Source organism: Lacerta agilis, chromosome 1, assembly GCF_009819535.1.
Source record: "Lacerta agilis isolate rLacAgi1 chromosome 1, rLacAgi1.pri, whole genome shotgun sequence".
In the NCBI taxonomy this organism is placed as follows: Eukaryota; Metazoa; Chordata; class Lepidosauria; order Squamata; family Lacertidae; genus Lacerta; species Lacerta agilis.
In genome coordinates, this window is record NC_046312.1 from 49,411,613 (window position 1) to 49,435,372 (window position 23,760).

Here is a 23,760-nt window from a genome sequence, read left to right on the forward strand (position 1 = left end):
AAACAAGATTTACTGAGTAGTAGCCATGATAAGAGGTTCTATTTAGCTTTGGCGAGATGAACTACACCTGCATTTTGGGGGGTGGGGGGAGAATAGGCAAGCAGGGTTTGGGCTTTTTCCAAAATGCCCTGCTTACATACTTTCAAAGACCCTCGCCTGAACCCTGTTGGAAAGAAGTTCGTTTGGACTAAAGGGATCTTGGTTTCAGCCATGTATTCACAGCAAAGCATGTGCACTATATAGCCTCTGTAACAAGGACCTGGTTTTCCTTACACTGGGCTATTTTCTAGATAGTAAAGTTATCCATGAAGTAGGCACAAGGCAGGTTGGAGAGAAGGTTCCTTACCACCACCCCTGACAGCCACATTTCTTGGTGGGCAATTTCCCAGAAGACATGTGGTGGTGGTGGTGGTCAACAGCACCGAAGGCAAAATGTGGGTGAAACAACAGTTGCGACTCTTATCTTTTCCAGTGCAGGGCTTCTCTACACACAAATCATAAAAAAGAAAGGAAGAGAGGCCTTTTCACAGTTCAAGGACAGGTGCCAGCCAGGCAAGAGCACTGCAGCAGGGGTCAGAGCAGGCCTGGGGCTGCACCCATAGATATAAGCAGGGTCACATGCAGCCCCTAGGCCTCAGGTTCCCCACTTTAAGCTCTTTCAGAATAGGTTCCACATCATCCTTTTCCCATCAGTAAAGCCCTGATCTATGACCAAAAGGAAGGTTATGCAGATTTGTAAAAAACAGGGTACAGGCAACTCCTGCACGGGTTCAAAGAACGTGCAACTGTGCACGCACACGCTGGTTTTGGACCTGCAAGATGGTGTGACAGGGCGTGGTGGGCTTATGCATGCTCCACCGACATGCACAGTAACCTGAAAAGCAACCCGTGCACAAATTGGGTTGCCTATATATGCATACAGTCCCTCTTGCCACATGTATGGGAATAGCTCACATAAGATTTTCTAGATGCTCACTTTATATGATTTAGTCATAATTGTCGTATTTCGGTTTTGGCTTAGAGGGGACAAATGAAAGAGCTGGAAATAAGATGGGGCTACACAACACATCAGTAGAAGTCTCAGTTTCCACATCCAGTCTACCTTTCTACCACAGGAAACAGGTGACTGTAGCTGTATTAAGGCATCAGGCTCATGTGGTGGGAAAGGCCCACCTTCAAAACAGCAACAGAGGAAGTTGCCTTATAGTCAGGCCTCTAGTCTGTCCTCATTACTGTCTACACCAACAGGAAGTGGCTCTCCAGGATGTCAGGTCAGGAGCACACCTTCCCTCCTCTTCATTCCCATGCTTCCCCCTCCCCCCAATTTGGAAACAGATGAACCCAAATGTATGTAACTTGCCTGATTTAGATTGGCTCCATAGCCCTGAATGATATGCCACCTGCCCCACCCCACCCGGCTACAATTGTACCCACAACTTAGACAAAGTGTATAGCACCCGGCTACCATTGGGAGGGTGGCTCTGCTATAGGTCTGAACTGCTCCAGGACATGAGCGTGGTCCACTGTCCCTCCTCTGCAGGGCATGAGTTGCCTTGCACAGATTGTCCTTTGGTGTGCGTCTTGCCGTTCACAGGCTTCTCTCAGCAGTGAGGTATTTGAGTGCAGCGGCGCCATACTTGCGCGACAGGTCCTGGTGGAACTCCTCTCGCAGGGTCTCCAGGCAGTCGCGGTAAGTGGAGCTCAGGCGGAACTTGGAGATGTCAAAACTGGGTGCGTGAGGCATATGGATCATGAAGGCATTGGGCAAGACCAGCAGCTCATTCTCCTACAAAAAGGCATGAAGTTGCTGGAAAGGCCGGCTCCCTCGGAAGCCACTCCCCCCCATCCCTGGTTTTCTGGGGACACGTAAAGAGGCAACCTTGCGGGAGACATTAAGCAGCACACTCACCTGGGCGTCAAGCTCCATGATGTGAGACACCTTGTTCCAGCCGAAACCGACAAATCTCTGGTCGTACAGGGGGCAGTCGCGCCTCACTACAACGTAAGGCTCAAAATGCAGCTGCCACTCCACGCGATAGGGCACCGTGGCTGTCCGCCACTTGGCATAGTCCGTTGGGGCATGGCCCTGAGGCCACACATGGTACCTGCATGCAGATACACAAGGGAGCTGAGAAAATTCTGCACCTAGGACTCCTTCTCTCCTAGTCTGACACTCCGACCACTGCACCATACTGGCTGGGGTAGCCAGCCTCTTAGAGCCATTCTGGCCTCTTTAGTGAGCAGGGCAGAGTTGGGCTTGGATGAGGGAGATTGGGCTTCATGTCTTGGCTCTGCCACAGATCCACAGCATGGCCAGGGCAAAGTCACCTTGGTCTCAACTCCCTATCTGTAAAATGGGAATGATGCAAATATGCCCCTATGAGTGCACAGCTGTGCCCCAACAGGTGGCTGGGAACTGGATGAGCCCAGGACTTAGAAAAAGGGCATGAGAAAAAGCAGAAGAATCATAGGATCCAACAAAGAGTTGGGTGTGTGTGTGTGAGAGAGAAAATGAGGAAAGGGACTATTTATTGAAAATATTTATACCATGCTCAGCACGGGGCTCCAAAGCAGGGAGAGGGGACAACATGGAATGAAAATAAAGAGGGGGCAAATTGTGCCCCTACACCCCAATGGAAGAATGAATGCACATATGCCAGTATAAAATGGCCAGTCAAATCTTAAGATGCAAGCTGGGGCTGGTCATGCCTGTTATCTGGTTTCAGAGGGCAGTCTAGCAATTGGTTGAGCCAACATTTCAGCTGCTAGTGAGGGGCTTTCTTGTCCCAACACCTACCTGAAGGTATAGAGGGAGCCCATGTCCAGCATGGAGAGCAGCTCCGCTTTGGATTTGGGAAAGGTGAGGCGGTAATGCAGAGTCTCAAATGCAGGCACAATGAGGGCTGCCTTCCTTTGGGGCAGCTCAAGCTGCAAAATGGAGGTCCTGAGGCACAAAGGGGAGGGGGAAATGCTATTGGTCTGTTGCTAAAAGGAGGAGTCCAAGCATCTTGTATCCCTTCCCCATGAAAAATGTTCAGTGCTGGCATGGGACCGACACATACTGGTGAAGCCATCCTCTCCCAGTATGGAAGTGTCTACCATTTTACACAGGCTGGGAAAGGGCAAAGCACCCACCTGAGATAATCATAGAGGCCATACATAGGCAGGAAGTCAATGTCCGTCAGGAAAACATAAGATGTCTGTGCATTCTTCAATGCTACGTTGCGCAAGAAGTTGACCGGGTAAAACTGCCCTTCCTTGTACACAATGTGATAGGCAACATTCCTGCGGTTACTCAGCACTTCCGAGGCCTGGGCATAGCGCAGGAATTGCTGGGCCTCTGCATCTGACATATACAACGCCAGACTAATGGGGCCTGTCCAGTGTTTGCATATGGCCTCCAGCATCTGTAACCTGCAAATCAATGGGACAAGTCAAGAGTGCAAGACACCCTCAGTTGGCAATAACAAAAAGCCACGAGACTGAACCACCCAGGCCTGAAGGAACATGGGAACCTGCATCCAGTCCAGCAGTGAGTTTTTCCTTCCTGGTTTCTTGTGTGTGCAAGCTTCTGTTGATACTTGTATCAGAGAAGGCTGTCTACACTATGTCTTGGAAGCTGCCACCATTTGCACACGATTCCTTGGCTTCTTAAAACATAATCTTCCAAACCTTGGCGCAACTGATCTGGACAGTATTGGTTTTGTGTTGCCCCTCTTCCTAACTACTGTCCAATCCTTCTGCCACCATCAGAACCATTCTTTTAACGGCTGGCTTGCACCATTGCACCCATTTTCTGACTCATGCAGCTAGTTTTTGTTCCTTTCATAGGTTTTATCTTCTATCCATTCTGCCCCCATCTCAGACCACTTCATAATCCTCAAGATTCTTCCTTCCACCACAAAGAAAACTGGCATATTTCTTCTAGTATTCAAGGGATACTAGTCATCTTTTGCTAAATATTTCCCAGCAACTCTGGATGATAGAAACCCATTCTAAAAAAATAAATAGAAGCAGAATTCTCTGGAAAGGATTGTCACCCACGCAGCTGGGCAGTGAGAATATTGCCATAGAGATTTCTAGTTTGATTAACTCAGCTTGGGTACAGAGGCCTCCTGGACCAATAAATTCATATAAAAGAGCCACAAGCTGGCTGGATGTTTAGCTCCCAAGCAGAAGAATTTATGCTGGAAGGCACAACATCTCCCCCTCTTCCTTTCCCATCTGGTACCTGTCCATGGAGAGCTGAGCTACAAGAGTGACATCAATTGCATCAGCCAAGATTGGGAAATCGTACTGCAGGAAGAAGAGATGCACCCGGTGCTGAATAAGGCTCTGCCTCCGAAAATCATAGCAAGGATCGTCTTCATCCAGCTCCTCTAGGGCCTGCTGGAGCTAAATTTTACACAGGGGCAAGAGGACAAGGAGAGAGAGATAAGGCTAAGTTGTCAAGTTGACCTAGAGTGAAGCACAGCTACAATGCAGCTTTAAAAGACAGGGTTTCTAGAGCCTGAGATACTACTGGGAGAGTGGGGAAGGTCTTGAGTTTTGTACTAAGCAGAACATAACCTCATCAGTCCACTAATCCTAACTGAAATAATGCGAGTGCGTTGTTCTGAATGTGGTGAAAACGTGCCAGATTTCTTTAGGTTTGCCATTACATTTAATTAGGAATAAAAACTAGAAGAGAACAATGAAACCCAAGCAAAATATCATGGGTGCAAGTAGAACAAGCACTAAAAATCACCATCACTGGGCAACTGAGCTGGAATGAAGACGCCTCACTTAGAAAAGGAGCCTGAGACAATCAGGATTTTAAAGAGGCCAGGTTGCATAGTAAGGCATGCACATAGTTTTTTGAGCTACGCACCCCCTCCATTTAAGAGAGCAGCTAAATAAATGGGAAGCCTGGAGGGGTTTTCCATTTCAGGCATGAGGAGAAGGGACAAGGATAGCAAATTAGGCTCCCACCTGGCCACTGGGCAAGCTGGGGAGGCTGGCACAGCCAAAAAGCTCCCTGCGCAGCAGGTTGCCATCATACTCGAGGAAGGTCAGGTAGAGGTTCCGAAAGAACTCCACATGCTTATTCTTCACCCGCAGCTTCTTGGGAGAGTTCCAGTGGATCACCTGAGAACAGACAATTAAAACATAAGGCTGGTTACAGGTGCCAATCCACCCCACATCTTCAGTCAAGCCCCTGCAGAACTAACATTGTCCTAGGCTGGTGGTGCCTGGAAGGCTCAGCCAAGGGTCAGGGAAGACTCAGCCAGGGAGGAAATGCCCACCTTAAGATCAGACACCTCTGTGTAGCACTGCTCTGCGCGGGTGTGATCAGAGAGCTGCACGTTCCAGAAGCAAGGGAGTTGGTATACCAGCGTTGGGCTCTGTTTGATCACTGCATTAAAAATGTCCTAAAAGAGAGATTGCAGTTTGCAAACTGGGCACTCTAGAAGAGGAGAAAGGCCCAGAGTAAAACCAAGTGTGAAGCCAAACGAGGAAGAAATAAACAGGTCTTTATCCCGCTACAACCCACAATGTCTGCAGGAGACAAAAGGTGTGTCCGGGGGCCCAGGCTGGAGGACAGCAAGGCATGCAGAGCTCAGAGCACTTGCCTGGTCGGCCAGCGAGGTGGACAGCATGCTCATGAGCTCCCGCTCGGCTGTCAGGCGCCACATCTGCTCCCAGCCAATTCGACGTAGGCGCTCCAGCAGCAGGAGGATCACTCCTAGGAGAAGAGGAAACCATGAGCACCACTAGGATTGGACAGAAGCAACAGATGGCTCTGTTTTCCTGGATCCCCAGGAAACCTCATTGTGTTCTTAAGATCCCTTTGGTGAAAGAGTTTGCAAACATCTTAATCAATAAAAATGCTATTTTAAAATCCTTGCAACAGGAGGAATGGCTGCTCTTCGGTATTGACAACCAAGCCGACAAGCATGGAGAACGAGTCTTTTCCTATTGCAGCAGCAGCAGCAGCAGCAGCCACGAACTCTTTCCTGCCTCCCCACTAGGGGTTCCTACCTTGCATGGAGTTCTCTGGACAACCACCAGGTGGTGCCAAGATATCCTACAGACATGCCAAGTGGCTATCCATGTTTCTGGAGTCACTGTCTATCAAGAGGAGCTGGTTTGCGTGTCTATTGCCACGCCATTTGACCCAGCTCCATCGCTGGTTACTCACACTCTGAAATACCAGCAGTAGAATAGCTTGCAACTTCACTGAACTACAACTCCGATATGTGTGTGTGTGTGTGTATGTCAATGACAGTCAACGCTGGCATAAAACCAGCATAAGCATGCCCTGCAAAAACTGCTAATTGTAGACTTGGAGGCCACCTGGTCCAGGCACCTGCTCAATGCAGAAAATCCAGAGAGAGAACACCTAAGAGACAGCCATCCATCCTGCTCCCATTAACTGGTCTCATTAAAGGGGCAGCAGAGAACAAGCCTATGCACTCTTCCTTTGGGCATTTGAAGCGTACTGTCCTGCTGCTCTGTCTTTTCTTCAGGCTCTGCAAACCAGTCCCTTTAATCCATGGGCACTGTGATACTTTTGCTTTCTTCTTTCTTCTTCTTTGGCGATCACTCGTAGCCAAGCAAGATTGTTAAATCCGTGTTTATGGAAGACAATGAGTCTAAGTGGCTATGGGGGCCAATTCTGGATTCACACGTCCTTCCACAGTGGAGGCATTGGTTCCTGGGCAGGAGTTGATCACAGTGTGAATTTGCCAAGCGTGCCTTCCTCTAAGCACGTTTCTCCCTTGCGTCCTGAGTTTGAGTGTCTTCAAAGCCTATGACACCTTTGGTAAAGGCAGTTCTCCAACTGGAGCGCTCACAGGCCAGTGTTTCCCAGTTGTCACTGTTTATACTACCTTTTTAAAGATTTGCCTTGAGACAGTCTTTAAACCTCTTTTGTTGACCACCAGCATTACGGTTTCCATTTTTAAGTTCGGAATAGAGTAGTTGCTTTGGTAGACGATAATCAGTCATCTGCACAACATGACCAGTCCAACAAAGTTGATGTTGAAGAATCATTGCTTCAACACTGGTGATCTTTGCTTCATCCAAAACACTGATATTAGTTCGCCTGTCTTCCCAAGTGATGTGTAAGATTTTTTGGAGGCACCATTGATGGAATCTTTTGAGAAGTTGGAGATGGTGTTTATAAGTACCAATACTTTTGCAGTCCTCCATTGCCCCCCCCCCAGTCATGAGCTAGTGAGAGGGTTGAAAGGTACAAAGAACCGAGAGAGGATTGTGGGGAAAGTGCTGCTCTTTCCCACTTCCTCTTTCAGCTCTCTTTGCTTTTGAAGCATTGAATTGACTTTATAGGATCCAGCTTTTACCCAGATTCCATGGGAAGCCAGAGTGTGTACGCACTCTGCCTCTCAGAAGGTAGGGGTGCTGATCTGGGGAGGAGAGTAAGAAATGATCAGAGGGGGTGGCACCCACAGCATTCGCTCAAAAATCCAAATCTGCCATGGTTATAGAAAGGAAGTTACCTCATCTTTCTTCATAGGACTAGTCTTCCTTGTGCACAGTGGGATTTGCTCAAGACCACCTAGTCAACTTCACAGTTGAACCAGGATATCTGAACCTAGATATCGCCACATACAAACCTAGCACTCAAGCCACGGGAACAAAGGACTGCCCAGACTTCATGCTGTCATGTTCCTACAGCCCTCTGGAGCTCACCTGTGTTGAAGCCACGCCCCAGTGCTGGCCATGGTTTATGGTTCTTCCAGAGATTCCCTAGGTACCAGTCACTTTGGTTTTCCACCAGCCCAATCACCTGTTTGTCTGGATTAAGAGATAAGAAAATGAGGCCAAAGGCAGCTAACAGACTTTGCTTGTCAACAACATCAGTACTCTGGAACTCATCCACTAAGGATCATCCCTGCTGTATAATTTTCAAAGGAGCAGAGTAAATGGAAAGACCACCGAGTAAGAAAAGAAAACCATTTAGTATCTAGGGCCACCAGAGCTGTCCTATACCATGAGCCACTGCCTCTGGAGAGGTGCTCAAAGATGGTCAAAGGCTGGGGGCAGGGAACTTGTGGCCCTCCAGATGTTGCTGGACAATAACTCTCATTATCCTTGAGTGTCTGTCATGTTGGCTGGGGCTGATGAGAGAGTTGGAGTCCTCAAAGCATCTTGGAAGGTCATGGATTCTCTGTCCCTGGTCTAAAGGATCCCCATTCCCCCAGTGGTCATCACTTACCCGAGAACTTCCCAAAGATGGCCCACAGTTCAGCAATGTCAGTGGCAAAGGTGATGTCTGTGTCCAGGACAATGACCTTGGAGAGATCCGAGGGGAGAGCCTTTGTGAGCGTCAATTTCATCAGCCCATAGATTCCAGAGTAGTGCTTGTTGGGGATCCAAGAGATGTCCGGCTACAAAAAGAAAAGAAAAGAAAAGGAAGGAACATTTCAGAAAAGGAGAACAGGCAGGCCAGCATCAGCATCACATGTCTGGCCTATAGCCAAGAAGCCTAAAATTGCTCTTGTTTCTATGGCTTGAGCAACGAGACAATAATCAAAATGAGTCCACGACAGTAAACTAGTATGTATGTCTTTGGTGACATTTAGAAGCGCTTCACACAAATAAAGTGGTGTGGGAATGCTCTCAACTGCAAAGATGGTGCTTCCACATGACATTCCTGTTTTGGAGAGCAGCGGAGACAAATTGCACAAACTTGCACACAAATGGAAACCTCCATGCAAATGCAATTCCAAGCAGCCTCCATGTCCCTTGCCATACCTGTGAAACAGGCCTGCAAGTAGGTATCTGGGGACTAGCAAACTTCATCACCATGGTCATTCATAACATTTTCTACTGATATTTTTGTGTTTTTATATTGCAAACCGCCCTGTGGATCTTTGGGTGAAGGGCGGCATATAAATTTAAATAATAATATAGTGTGGCAAGACTTCAAAGGCGTCTATGGACTCCCGATTCTGCTCTAGATTTCATGGCTCCTGAGTAAGAAGAGACCTGCAATTTTCCTCCCCCCACTAAAAATTCCCGCCCCATCCTCAGTGAAAGCACATGGTCTGTTCAACCACAATCCACATTCCTGTTTTCTCAAGGGTCAGAAATTGGGGGGGGGGGGATATGGAGTTTGAATCATTGCACTAAGCTTGGTTGGGTGAACCTTACCTGTCTAGATAGTTTTGGATGCCAAACATATACTTGGGCACTGCCAATTGTTTTAGACATGGCAGGAAAATGCATGTTCTCCCACCCCAGATCTAATTTCACATTTCTTCATCCAATTCAGCCAGAAACAATGAAGAGTGACTTTCTGATTCACAGCAGAATAAATAAGGCAACTCCATTATCTAAAATCTAAGAGCTTTAATCCCAAAACAATTGAATCAAAGAGTACAAATGCATACTCCTGGAATCTGGCTACTTTCAAATTTCAAAAACAAATTAATTATGTTTCTATCCGTTCCTATTTTATTATAGACAACAACTTGCACATAAAGTTTTGGCAAGAGTGAGAGGAGACTGCCTGGCACTGTGCCCACTACTGTTCATTAGGAACATTTCTGTGGCCTTGGAAAACTCCAGGTGCTGCTTCAGGGCTCCCTGCCTTAATCTTTCTGCCCTTCTGTCACTTTGCTGAAAGATTAGCATTCTTGGACATCAGAATCATGAAAGTGCATCATCTAATCATTTCAAGTACAGATTTTGGCTGCTGTTCTGTTGCAAAGTTCTAGGTGACCTTAAGGAAGATTCATGACCTTTTGGATCCATTCACGAGCTTGGATCCAGCCACTATCCATCAGGGGGCTCAATTCCAAGGAAAAATGTGTTTATTAATGTATATTGTATTTATTGTTTCTTAGTTATGTTATTTAAAATAGTATTATTCTTGTAGTAGCAGTAGTATTGTTTAGTTTTTAATGTGCAATTTGTATTTTATGTTTACGTGAACACACACAAATGCACACACACAAACACATTTCTCCCACCTCCCCAGATATGTAAACCACTTAGAGATTCCTGCTGAAATGAGAAGCTTAACTTTATATATTTCTAAATCATTCAGATCCCGTCAACAGGTGTTTCCCACTCTACAAACAAAATGACAATAGTAGCAGATGAGAGCACAGAAAACAATGGGAAGGGTTTGCGTCTCTTGTCTCCAAACAAGCCATTCCTACGGCAGGGCCTTCCCTACAGGGCTGCTCACTTCATGGAAAGAGGGTGAGGTGAGGGAAGGGAAGAGAGGGAGAGGGAACAAATGGAGAAAGGGAGAATGAGCCTGGCTTGATCTCCCTTGCCTTCAGGTCATCAGCATTGTAGAAGCTAACATGAACAGAGGGCACCATCCAGGACTCGAACAGCATCTGCAGGATCTTTTGGGCCACAGAGTCAGTGATTAGATGAAAGTGAAGAGGGTTCTTCCTGCCAAGGAAGGAAACAGTTAATGCTCACAATAGTTGAAAGCAAGATGCAAAATACCAAAATGCAAACTAAATCCAACTCTCTCATTTTGTGCCCCCCCCCATGTGGTGTAGTGGTTAAGAGCGGTAGACTCGTAATCTTGTGAACTGGGTTCGCGTCTCCGCTCCTCCACATGCAGCTGCTGGGTGACTTTGGGCTAGTCACACTTCTCTGAAGTCTCTCAGCCCCACTCACCTCACAGAGTGTTTGTTGTGGGGGAGGAAGGGAAAGGAGAATGTTAGCTGCTTTGAGACTCCTTCGGGTAGTGATAAAGCGGGATATCAATTCCAAACTCTTCCCCCTGCCATGCAGCAGCTGATGCCTTACTACGCCATATACAGAACCCTGGCAGCTGCATTTAAGTGAAAAAGGATGGGGGTCAGAGGACCCTAACTAGTCTTCACTTGTTCTATCTTTCCCCCAACAAATCCAGAACTGCAGTTTGGAAGCAAAAGCACAGAAAGGCATCCTATTTTAAACCCGTGTTCAAGTCCTGGGAAACTCAGAAGCCTCCGCTACCTGCTCAAAAGAAGAGCACCCTTCCCCACCCCCTCCAATGTTACCTGTGGAAGAGGATGGATTTCACCAGGGTAACGACGTCCCGACTTGCATTGTATCCAGCACAGACAATTGCAACATGGAGAAGCTGTCCAGAAACACAAAGGTGCCATCAGGCCTGGCCCCCAACCACAATTCACTGCAAGAGATCCTCCCCCCCCCCTTCCTCTCCAAGTGGAGCTTTTAGAAGCCTCTTCCCACACACAATACATGCAGAATCCACCTGTCCTGCCAGGGCCATTTCTTCTTCACCCAAGTCAGTAAAAAAGGGTGAGCAGAGCGGTCACTTTTCCCAGAGCAAAATGGATAATACAGAACGTTGATGCAAAACCAACCAGAGTTAGAAATGGACATAGAAACCAGGCGCAAGCTAGGACTGCCTCCTTGCCCTCAGGGGATTATCATACCAACACTATCTTAGGGTTCAGAAAAGCATTACATTGCGAAATAAATATCACAGTACCTACAGCAGGAAGCGGCAAGAGTGGGAATTATATGGCTACACCTATTATCTTAGGGCAAAGGCAGCCAACGTTACAGCCTCCAGAGGTTGGGAACTACACCTCCCACCACTCCCAACTATTCTAAGCTGGCTGGGGATGATGGGATATGTAGTCCAAAACCTCATGAGGGCACCATGTTGGCTATCCGCATCTTAGAGAATGGAACAGGTTGAGGAGCCTGAACAACAACACTCCTCTTGCTGTGTGACCTTCCACAGTTTTGCCATAACAATTTGCCTGCAAGGTGCCTTGGCAGCCAGTTGGAACGCCGCCTTTACCTCGCACTTCTGAACCATTCTCTGCTTGAGGCAGCCAGTGCGGTTGTCCCTTCCATCCTGGTCCTCTATGAACTGCGCTCCCTGCTGGCTGCTGTCCGTCCCATCCACAGCCTCGTCCTGCATCTGAGACTGGCTGAGTTGCAGCCTCAACAGCTGGTTTTCCTCTTCCACTTTCTGTACTTGGGACACCAAGGCCTCGTGGTTAAGGTATCGGCTTGACTGTTCCCCAAAGCAAGGCGGGAGCAGGAAGGAGCATCCATCTATAGAGGGGATCCCCCCCCCCCCAAGGAAAAGAAAACACAAATAGGGGAGTGGTGAGAGGAGGAGGAGGAGGATGCATAGTCACTGAGCCTTTTGCACATACGTCAGTGAAACAAGAGGGACAAGTGGGAAGAAGGATGAGAGCGGGAACAAATATTTTATGCAGGTTTGTTGGATTCATATAACGAGGTTGCAAAGTTCCAACACTATAAAATATTCCCCCTATTTCTTTGCACAGTCCTACAATTTCGCTTTTTAGATTCAATTATATTAATTTCACCAGCTATATTTCTCTGCAGTCAAATGGACTTAATATTAATTTAAGACTATTCAATATGACTCTGAATGCCGCTCCTCAAGTGGGTGAATGTGAAACACTCAAGAGTTAATGTACGAAATCACCCCACACCATGAATGAGATGGGCAAGAAAACAAGAGTGGCAAAACAGGAAGGGGCATAGCTCTGCCTCTAGCTTCTCCACTCATAACTTTGCGGCCAGAGAGTAGTACTGTGTTAATGCAACCTAAGAAAACAATATTCTGAAAACCCAGCTCTCATTCTCTCTGCAATGTATTTTCTGGAGAGATCTGCAACTGACGTCAGTGAGGGAGGGGGAAGGAGACAACACCCTCAAGCCCTCCCCAGTGAAGACTCTCTAACTGCCATAAAGGCAACTGACAGGGAGAAGAACCACACGACGGATGGAGCCCCAGCATTCCCAAGCTGAACATTATTACCAGCCTGGATTGATCCAAGGAGGGCTTGCTCATAATACTGGCCCTCTGTGGAGAGCGGCCATCAGGTGCAAGGGGAAAGGGTCTGTTGGTAAGTTCTAGTGTAGAAGATCCAAAGGTTTACAAGCTGCCTTGAATGCTGAGAATCTGGGAACTAAATATGCTATTTGGTGATTGTTTTTAAATTTCCCAAATTGGAAATCTGGCCCATTCTTCATCATATATGAGAGGGATCCGTTCCTATGTGTTTGGGCTATGAGAAATTCACATACATCCAAGCAAGGCAATGGAACCATCCTTCTGTCACCTTAATGTCTGAAGGTGGTGGAGTCTCTTTCATGGAAGGCTTTTAAACAGTGGTTGGGTGGCCATCTGTTGGGAATTCTTTAGCTATAATTCCTGCATTGCAGGGAGTTGGACTACATGACCCTTGGGGTTCTTCCAACTCCACAATTCTAGGAAAGCTTTCCTAGTCCTATTACGCAGGAGGAAACAGAGGCCACCCTTTGCCCAAAGGTCTCAAAGGGAGTTGGCAGTATAGTTGCAATTCTGCTCTGGAGTCCCAACTCCCACCCACATGTACAGCTGCCACAGGGCAAATCTGTGGCACGTGCTTTCATCACACCACCACCCTTTGGTTGTCCATAGGCCATCCTTGCCCTCACTCACACTCCAGATTACCCATAAAGAGGTAGAGCCATGAGATTAGGAAGACCAGGGTCACTGTGGCAAGCAGCAGCTTCAGCTTCCCACGCCAGGGGCACAGCATGATGGTGGCAAAGGTCATGTGGGCAGGCCTAGCCACACCGGAGCCAGCATCCTACACCCTGCAAGAGAAGAACAAAAGAGTGAACCAAAAATGTTAACTGGCAGAATTGATCCTCAAAATGACTTCCGGCGGCGACGCAATCGCCGGGTGGTCGAGGGCTGCTTCGGGTCCGAAGCGCCCTGTCCATCCCGGGGGTCAGGAGCCCCGCTACCGCAAAGCGGGGCTCCGGTTGGGGTGCGGGAAGAGCGTCCCGCACCCTGGGCTCCCCGGCAGCGCCCGCGGAGGCTCCGAACCCTTCCCTCGCTCCCCCTGTAAAGGGGGAGTGGGGGTGAAGGGACAACCGGAGCCGGGCTTCGGGGACATGCCCCAACCGGGATGCAAATGCGGCGACAGAGCCCGCGGTGAGCGTCTAAGTTCTACCTGTGAAGAATGGAGCTAAAGGAACCCGGTGGTCGTGAGTAAAGAATTTGAGTGAAATCGTGCTTTTGGGACGATCCGGGGGGAAGGAGAAGGGCAGCCTGCCTCCCTCCCTTCGAGCTCAAGAATCTAACCAATCTGAGTGATTACTGCTACAGAACTGGCTATAATGTATTTAAAATTGACACATGAGACTGGCAAACTTTTCTTTCGGGAAGCTAATTAGAGGAAAATATCTCCATTTAAAGTTGCGGTATTTGCGCTCCAGCTCAGGAAAATGGCGACGAACAAAGAGGGGAGTAGAAATATGACACCCACTTCCTCCTCCTCTGCCAGTATGCTGGGTTTCGTCCTTGAACTGGTATTGAACTCTGGACTAACGGATGAACAGAGACTCACTGCCTTGAAGGTGGAATTGCTTTGTAGAAAAGTCAAAGTCTTGTGTGGGGGTCTGAAATGGAACCAATTGCCCACAGAGGAGGCTTTTAAAACTTTTGACACTTTGGAAGAATCCCTTGCCAAGGAGCTGAGAGGGCTGATGAGTGAGCTACTTCGGAGAAGAAATTCGCTTTCTGGGGGTGGCAGCCCCAAGGCGACGTCAAGATTTTTTATATCCAGTCCCCGAGGTGTGAGCTCGGGGGCCAGGGACAGAGAATTAAGGTATTTACAAGAAGAAAAGGAATGTTACAAAGAACCGAAGAAGCTGAGAGATGATGAGATGGATACCTCTGAACTCGTGGCAAGGAGAGGTTTGGACTGTGCCTGGATCTGTGGACGTTTGGAGAGGGAAACTACATGGAAGTTTAGTGTTGAAACCACCAGGAGAAGAATAATGGACAGAGGGGGTGTGGGGTGAAGCATTAAGTAAAACTTAAGGTAGCCTGATATGGTAAACTGAAATCGGAGGGTGAATACTGTCAACAATTTCCTGTTATATTTTTTATTTGAACATGAAAGGAGATATTTCAAGTTATCATGTTATTAGCAGCAATCTTAAGGATAGAAGAGATAGATTTGATCGAATGAGCTGTGAAGATCAGTGAGGTGGAGTATAAGTAAAGTAAATCTAAGTGGATTATGTTTATGGAATAAGAGGATTGAGATCAAGATGTAGTGATGTATTTTTAGTAAAATGTTGAAGATATAATTGATTGTAATTATACAACTGAATTCAACTTCTTTTTTCTTTGTTAGGAGAAATGGTTATAAAATAGACTTAGGATATAAACTCGAAGGTGAAAAGGCAGGGGAAGTCAATAGTCAAGATATGGAAATAGAAATTTTTTTTTTCCAGAAAGATGCAATAAGAAAACTTGACACTGTTTGTATTTGTTCTATGTGTTTTGCATTTGTTTAATTGTAGGTGTGGGTGTGGGTATATGCTGTTATAGAAAAATGCCAATAAATTCTTATTAAAAAAAAAAAAAAAAAAAAGAATTGATCCTCAAAATGGAAACTGAGAACTTTGCTAGACTTTCCAGAACCAGCTGCAGCAGCAGCAAGCAGCTGAAACATTTGCCCCCAACTTTGGGTGAAATGGGCTTTGTTCTGATGAGAGTCCACAGCCTATGCATTTTGTACCAACACAGTCTCCTGACTTGAGGTCAACAGCCACATCCTCCTCTCCCATGAAGCCTCCCCAGTAGCGGGGGCCTCATTCATTCTCCAAAATGGCCAAGGGTGTCTTGAAACATGCTGGAACTGCCATAGGTGTCACCGGGACTTCGAATAGCATTCGTGGGCACTGACAGCAAAAAGGATCCTACTCTTTCAACTCTCTTGGCTTAGCAGTAGATAATTTCCCAGTAGGAACTTGCCAAACAAAACTCCTTGAACTCTCAGCTGTGTGCTTCATTCCACCCTAATCAGCATGTGATCCCCTTAAAAGCACCTGAGTCACCCAAGCTGAACCCAGTTCTAAAGACGCACTGCAAAGGGTAACATGAAGGTCCATTGTTTTAACATATATTGCTGAAAATGATGCACACAGAGAAGACTTAACCCCCATAGAGGAGAGACAGCTGGCTGTATCATACACTCACCAGCTGTCTATTGCCACGCACATCTTCAAGAAAAGCCCCTGATATAAAGAGGTCCTCCAAACTCACAGCCGTTGCCACTTAACCCAGCACTTCTTTGTTCAGCAGAGGCAATTCACTAATACTTTCTTCCCAAGAGAAACTTGCAGCCCAGAGTATGAAAAACAGCCAGTGCAGGTCATTGGAAACAGTGTTTAGTTTGGAGACAGGGGCATAGGAAGGGGGGTGGAGGGGGTGATCCGCCCCGGGTTCCACTCTGGGAGGGGTGACAAGATGGCCCCTGCCTCTCCCCAGCTGTAGAGTGGCCGAGGGCACGTGCTTGCATCACGAGTGGCAGCCCGTACGGACTGCGCACGTGTGGGATGCTGCACATGCGCAGTCCATACAGACTGCGCCACCCCGGGTGCCGGAGAGGGTTCCTCCGCCACTGTTTGGAGATAAGGTAAATGTCCTTGCTCAGCCATGACACTCACTGAGTGGCCTCTGGTAAAATATTATCTCTCAAACTACATCGGTTCACGGAATTTTTGTGGGGACAAGAATTCCAAAGCACTTTATTATGCTGAAAACGGCTACAGAAACGATAAAATTAATACCTTCATTTCTATTTGAACAGCTTGACCAGAGCAATCTTGCGCTACTAAACCCTGGTCTGATGAAAGGAAGATTTGTCAGTGTGTGCATGGCTCAAACCCTGTTTTCAAAGTTAGGGCCCGGCTCTGCAGCGAGTTAAAATAAAATAAAATTTCTGCAAGAACGTGTAGAACAACTTCCTCAGAGTTACAAACAGAGAGCAGGGCAAGAACATTAGGAGCTGGGACTTTCCAGATAAGAAGATATAAATTGATGTACAAAGCAAAGACAGAAAACTGAGAAATGACTACTTTTATGCAAGAAAGGAGATTCCGGCTAAACATAAGGAAGAACTTTCTGATGGGAAGAGCTGTTCGACAATGGAACGGACTTCCTCAGAAGGTGGTGGACTCTCCTTCCTCTGAGGTTTCTATGCACAGGTCGGATGGATATCTGATCCTCAGGGTCGCTTCTAACTCTACAATCCTATGATTCTGTGTAATGGGCTTCTCTCGTGTCATCAGATTTTGGGCACCTCCTGGTGGTCAGGGGTCAGGTGCATATTTTCCATTCACAAGCTCTCTGCAGTACAAAATAGGCAAGACAGACACTGCAGCTTGTGCTGGTCATTTGCTTGGCAACAGAACTGACTGGGCAGGCACAAAGCTGTGCAACCTACATGGGTGATTCTGAACAATGAGCTTAACAGTTTACCAGAGAATAGGCACTTCTCTTTCCCCTGGATACCTTCCATGGTCCCAAAGTTTTACTCTGCAGCATCAAAATGAGAGCACGGAAGAACGGCAATGTGGAGATGCTATTGGAACTGTGATGCAAACCAAGAGAAAGGAACTCAAAATCAAGAGGGCAAAGAAGTTGCTCTGTGCCTTCCTGCCTGAATCAGCAGCGGAGAGAAAGGCAACAGTGGTGGTGCATAAATGGCTGGACCGCCACAAACCGACAAGCAAAATCCCCAGGTTGCATATGCTTCAGGTGCACCCTAGTGTGCAGTCTTGGAGGCTTCACTGTGCCCCAGGTTGGTTGTAGTTCAAATGGGTGCTGATGCATAACTGAACTGCTGACATCTGAACCTCGCGGCTGACACAGTTCATGATGCACTTGGTGTTCTGGTGGCAGGAGCGATATCAGTGCTGGGTCAGAGCGCACCGCGCTGTTCCCAGTTTGAGAGTGCTCCTGCCACTTCCTGCCACCTTGGTGCTTCAGACAATGCACACACACACAGCCTTTGATGCTGGCAATGCAACTGCAAATGTTCCAGAATCAGCAGCTCCCTTCAGTGATGTGAGGCAAGCTGTGTATATACCTCGGCTGTTCTATTTGGCAGTCTGCAGAGTCAGCTATATGGAAGCCACATTTAAGCTTATTTCCATTTACCACCACATTCAAGTTTTCTAAAACAAACACAACAGGTATGAAAATCCAACAGAATAAAGGGAATGTCAAACAAGATGGGGAAAGGCAAGAAGAAATGATTGAAGGAGTGGGGATACACAAAGCAAGCAGGGCCTTTTAGCTTCAAAGCTAGGTTTCACCACTGCCATGTGATTTTACACTGCTTTCACTTATTTTTGTTGCTAATATGTATATGCTTTTATTTTATGAATTTTAGCTGGGGTTTTTTTTATTCCTTGACCATGTAAGCCATACTGAAAAGCAGCAGGATGCAAATATCTAAATAAATAATATTTTAATGAAAGAAGAAAAACAGGTAACCTGTGGCCCTCCAGATGATGTTCAGTTCCCATCAGTCCCAGCTCGAATGGCCACTAGTAGGAGACGATGGGGAGTTGTAGTCCAGCAACAACTAGAGGATCAGGGTTAGCTACCCTTGCATTAAGGAAAGGGAGACAGACAGTTTTAACCCAAGAGGCACAGCTATTTCTCTCCTGCATAAGCCTCACTGAAATGAGCTCCACATGAATGGAGTGTGTGAAAGAAAACATCCTGGCTGCTGGTTCCCCATCTTTACCCATGGAATTATGGAACCCAAGGCAGCATACATGCAGTCTGGCAAGAGGGACCCATCCAGGCACTGAGCAGAACCAGGCTTGTTTAGCTTCAGCGAGGTTGTGGGCTCATATGCCTTCAGACCATACCTTGGGTCAACAGACAGATGATCAATCAACTAATAATTCTTTTAATTTGGTGAACAACCCAACTGTGAGCAAAGCCCCTGGATTTAAATGGGTAAACGCTGTGGAATTAGTAGTTTCCAGTCATCAGAAAATGGGAACATGTACAGAGCTGTCAGAAATCTCCAAAAAGAACGGTAACATAGAAATTCCATTATCTAGACTGACTTGGAGGCATCTTTCCCCATGCCCATAAGTGGCTGAATCCAGCATCTTTCTCCAGTGACTGGCAAGCATTAAAGGGAAGCAAGAGTTTCTCATGTGATTTTTTTTCCAGCTTAGCATCCTGCTGTTCACAAAGCTAATCCTTAAGCCCTCCAGTCTCCAATGCGCCTGCTGCATTCCTCAGAGACCCATGAGGCAATTACCAACCAGACAGAGGCTCCATTTAGGTTGAAGGGTCACTGGCTAAACCAAGTGGAAAACGCATTCATGACTGTTCCCTGATCTTCCTCATTTCCCTGCTCACCAGAGTGTAAAGGCATCAACATCTGTACCTTCCCATTAACACCGTGTGTCTAAAACAAACAAACAAAAAACCCTGGCCCAGACAGTCTCTCATGGGTTCCATGTCTTACTTTACTTGCATATATGCAAAATGCAAGAAGACCGGACAGCCTTTGCCATTTGCCTGTTATGGAAGAGAGTGAGACAACACAGGCAAGAAGGCACAAACTATTCATTCATTCATTCATTCATTTTTTTGCAAAGGAACAGGGAAAGCACCTGCTATAACCAGTGCATTAAGGGGAGGAGAAGACATTGCTGTCCGTTTGCCTCCTTAAAACTTCTACAGAACCAACTCTAAGCATCACAGATCTGTTACCCAGCATTGCTTCAAAGGGTGGGTGGGGGAGCATAAAGAACATAAGCCTTGGGGTGAAATGTGGAGAGCAGAAGAGAGGGTGCATGGGTGGAGTCTACCATATTCACAAACAATGATTCCCACAGCCTACCATGCTATTGTGGTGCATATTCTTTGAGGGCCCCTATTTGAACAGGGTTTATTTTCTATTATACAAGACATGCAACTGGGTTTGTGGACCAGGTTATGATTTCCTAACACTTCAGTTCCCCCACAGGGTAGAGCTATAAGCCACACCACCCATGCCGCATAGCCCTCATTAGCAGCAGCCTCTTGGAACAAGGTGGCCATATCAAAGGCAGCTGCATTCATACTGTGATCTGGAAAAGCCTGTGCTTCCTTGAAAAGGGCTCCTCAGCAAGAAGATCAGGAAAGAGAGACAGGATTTCCCAACACAGACAATCTTTTGCTGTAACGTACACCTGTGGTGAAGTGAAAGCTCTGAATATAGGAAGTTTACAAACCACCATTCTAAGGTTGAGTTTAAAACCCAATCACTCCCATCTTGCCCTGCATTCTCCCTGTTTTGTTGCTCTTTTTTATTTTATTGCATTTATATCCCACCTTTCTTCCGTCCAGGCACTGCCCAGAGCCAGACCTTTTTAGCTTCAGCCAAGTGGTGGTTTCATACGGTGCCTTGGGGCCATATCTTGGGGACTATGTGACTTCCATGGCAAGGAGACAGGAACCCCGTTCCTAAGCTGTACTGTACAAGACTGTTACCTGTCCCCAACTCTTGGGACGGGGTTGACTTCAGTTCCAAAGTTCTAAAAGAGGTTTTTAGAAAGGTAAGAGCAGTTAATTATAAAGCGGGTGACTCTTGGTGGGGAAGGGTGTCACTCTTGGAAAAAAGGGATTTGCCTTTTATAAAGTAACAGTTGAGATTCTGCCTGCAAGTGAGCTTTCCAGTGGTATTTGACTGTGTAAACACATCCACATACTATCAGTGATAACTATGCTAAAGCAAGGGGAGTTATGGTACAAGCTGAAGGAATGCAACGTGTGTGAATAACTCCCAATTTTATTCAGGCTGCAAACTCCAAGGGATCAGGTTGAACTTTTGCAGCCTCATTAGTTTGCCCAGTAAGCTGTGGATTCCAAGGCAAATGAGAAGAGCCTCCCACATCTCTACTTCATGCTACAAAGCTTAATCTCTCACTGCCGGGAGATGCATATTGTTAGTGTTTAGGTATCCAAAATGCCAAATTCCCAGTATATCTATGGACATGTTGGACCTAACATCCTAGATAAGAGCAGTGAAAAGCATTCACATATTGCCTTTCCACCCCCATACACTGGAATCTCCTGCAAAAGGGCTGCCTTACTCAAGAAGCCTATTAGTGTGCATATCAGATGAACATTACTGGTGCATGCATCCACTCACTTTGCTGAACACAGTGCAGATTCATGTTCTTTTTATTTATAACACATGTCCACAAAAGGAAGGCAAATGGTCATGTAAACATTTAGGAAAAGGAGTTGCAAAAAGGCCATAAAGCCACTTGTGTGCTAATATTAATCTAATCATATAGCTCCTGGGCAAGTGACACAATAATGACTCCATGCCTGAGATTTGCATAACAACAGCTGGAGGTTGTGCAGGAACCTTTCTTTAGTCACAGGACTAAAAAAAAGGGGGGGGGAGGCCTGGACTACTAGCCAATCATCCATTCAGAGCCCTTGATGCACAGAACTTTTGATGAGTCTTTAGAGTTGGAGGAGGGGAGAGAAGGTGTGTAAGGTCTGTAGGCAAAGGAACTGCTCTCCATACCCTTTGTAAGGATTGCTCAATGAAAGGGACATGCAGCGCTGCTGTTCAAACAAATAATGAAGCCCATCACACAGCAGGGCATTGATTCACTGCGACACAACTGCAACCCCTTCCTATGGTGGACTCCTGCAGTGCCCAGATGCAGAGGCCCCCAAATCCTCACACATCCTAGAAACAAGTTACAAGCAACTTTGAGGAGCCTTTTAAGTGAGGCTGCCTGGATATAGGTCAGGTGCACTGAGCTGGGGTAGAAGCTCTAGAAAGCAGCAAGTGCCAGCATGACACCCCGTTTCATAATCCTTTCTCCTGCTGACATCATCATTGCTGGAGGGCACACCAACTGCTGAAACCCTGCTTTCTTGATCTTTCCAATACAACCACCCTGCCAGCTAGATGCAATAGAAATATCTGTAAGTGTCAGGGGAAGACTCACGGGCTGTGCACCCTTCACCCTGTCTATGCAGATCTCGGCCTAGAGGAAGAGGGATGAAAAAAAGTGATAGTTTGGGGGAAGGAAATAAGGTACAAGGAAAATAAGAGAAGAAATTACAGAAGATAGGTAAAATTATATATTCACTTGAGAGGCATGTAGAGGAAAGGAAAACAAAAGAAAAAGCTTCCATCAGCAAATGGGGAGGACATCACAATACTTCCAGAACAAATGTTTGTACTTAGCTTGAGAAAAGCGTAGTGATGGGACACCTCTGCCACAAGGAAAAAGCTCAAGCAAAGAACTTCCAAATATGGCTTACATCTCAGCAGAAAATGATGCCAGTAATTGCCAGCGGATTATGCCAAACTCTGCCTCCACCTGGCACCATTTCGTGACTGGTTCTGCCCCCCCTCCCCGCACCACCATTTTGTAGCTGGTGGGCCTCAGTAATTTTCAGCCGTCTCAAGTGAGCTTTAGAGTTGGAAAGTTCGAGGACTGACCCCTGTTCTAGGAGCCGCTGCCTTACACCAAACAGCTACAGAATCATACAAAACTGGCTAATTATGAAGACGACTGGAGGACTGGAGGATATTCCTAATTCTTAGGAAAGGCTATAGTAAGTTAGTAGCTGATCACACACTTTGCAAGTAACCCCTTCCCTGTCCAATCATTTGAACCACCAGCTCAGGTTGATGCCGCGCAGAGGCAGTGACAATTAATGTGGGCACCCCTGAACAGAGGCACCAATGGCCAGTCTTCCATGAACCACCCTTCGCTGTTATGCACACACGTCCCAATATCAAATTTTATTTATTATAATTACATTACCTAGCTATTGAGTGGAAACAGCGTCTTAGATGTTACCAATAAAAAGGCAACCCCTGCCCGTTCTAATCTAAAAGATGTGACACAAGGGTGCGGGGAGGTTGAGGTTGGGAAGAGGCAAGCAACGTCAGGCAGCAGCGAAGTTACAAAGTTCTTCCGATCAGCTTGAATGAGAAAGGGAGGGAGAGGAGAAGCCTCTCTGGTCTCTTTGAAGTCACCAAACATTAAGAGGTTCCCAGGAGGTGCACAGCCCTGCTGGTGGGTCCCTTTTTTGTTCAGTCCTGTTCGAAACCCGCCACACAAACACACTCACTCATTCACAAAATGGGTTTAGGGAAAGAGCGAAGACCTAACCTGCGCCGCCCACCTTCCGCAGTGGCTTGTGAGTGAGCGGATCGCCAGAACCGCGCGGGCGCGAAGTGCCCTTCACGGGCCAGTAAACAGCTGCTGGGAAAGAGGAACAAGTAAGCTATCGGGGGAACGAATGCCGCTGCTGGGGCGGTTTCATACTAGAGAGATTAAGGAAGTTTCACGGGTCCTGGAAACCAGCTCAATAGCGAGCGCACTTTCACTTGATGCTTGGGGTGTGTGTGGCTGTGGGTAGAATGCTGCACACCTCCGTAACTGCGCAAGCACACCGCCCCCACCCCCAAACACCACCACCGCGGTGCCGTGCGCTCTGCGCCCCCGGGGCGATGCCTTCCGGAACCCTGATTACGCGCGAGGTAACAACCAAGGACGCAGCGCGATCTCTCGCCCACGGGGAAGTTGGTGGGAGGCGCCACCGGTGTTGCTTCACAAGGACCTCCGAGCCTCTGCATCTGGCCCGACGATCCTCTCCCCTCCTCCACTTTCCTTCCCACCTGCTGCAGGCGCTCACAGCAAGCCCAGGTGTCCTTACCTGGCTTTTGTCCTCCGGCCGCCTCCCCCCGGACCTGAGCTTTGCGCGCAGCCTACAGACAGCAGCGCCCTTTTCTACGCTTCCTCTGCCCTCTTTTCCTTGCTTGCACACGCCTCCCTTTGGGATCAGTCACTTTCCTCTCCCCTCTTTTGTTAATTCCCGGAGCTGAGGCCTCCCCTCCCCTCCCCGGAAGGCGAAGAACAAAAGGAAAGCCCACAAAAGAA

The 23,760-nt window shown here is 47.2% G+C and overlaps 1 protein-coding gene across 6 annotated transcripts in view; it reads right to left on the reverse strand.

Moving 5' to 3' along the window:
* Positions 1 to 960: 960 nt before the first annotated feature.
* The window catches only part of LARGE2 (LARGE xylosyl- and glucuronyltransferase 2), a 47,065-nt gene continuing 24,265 nt past the window's right edge, over positions 961 to 23,760 (reverse strand). For 3 of the 6 annotated variants that reach the window (XM_033149163.1, XM_033149173.1, XM_033149153.1), the window contains 14 exons: positions 13,460 to 13,617; positions 11,795 to 12,054; positions 11,019 to 11,101; positions 10,293 to 10,416; positions 8,222 to 8,393; positions 7,696 to 7,800; positions 5,613 to 5,725; positions 5,286 to 5,411; positions 4,972 to 5,127; positions 4,232 to 4,395; positions 3,136 to 3,414; positions 2,798 to 2,944; positions 1,910 to 2,105; positions 961 to 1,786 (listed from right to left, as the gene is read on the reverse strand). In XM_033149163.1, the coding sequence (XP_033005054.1) occupies positions 1,589 to 1,786; positions 1,910 to 2,105; positions 2,798 to 2,944; positions 3,136 to 3,414; positions 4,232 to 4,395; positions 4,972 to 5,127; positions 5,286 to 5,411; positions 5,613 to 5,725; positions 7,696 to 7,800; positions 8,222 to 8,393; positions 10,293 to 10,416; positions 11,019 to 11,101; positions 11,795 to 12,054; positions 13,460 to 13,577 (2,241 nt within the window). In that variant the 5' untranslated portion in view covers positions 13,578 to 13,617 and the 3' untranslated portion in view covers positions 961 to 1,588. Of the gene's footprint in view, positions 1,787 to 1,909; positions 2,106 to 2,797; positions 2,945 to 3,135; positions 3,415 to 4,231; positions 4,396 to 4,971; positions 5,128 to 5,285; positions 5,412 to 5,612; positions 5,726 to 7,695; positions 7,801 to 8,221; positions 8,394 to 10,292; positions 10,417 to 11,018; positions 11,102 to 11,794; positions 12,055 to 13,459; positions 13,620 to 23,536; positions 23,680 to 23,760 lie in introns of those variants that run through there. The other 3 variants (XM_033149182.1, XM_033149191.1, XM_033149198.1) reach the window with 3 other exon arrangements.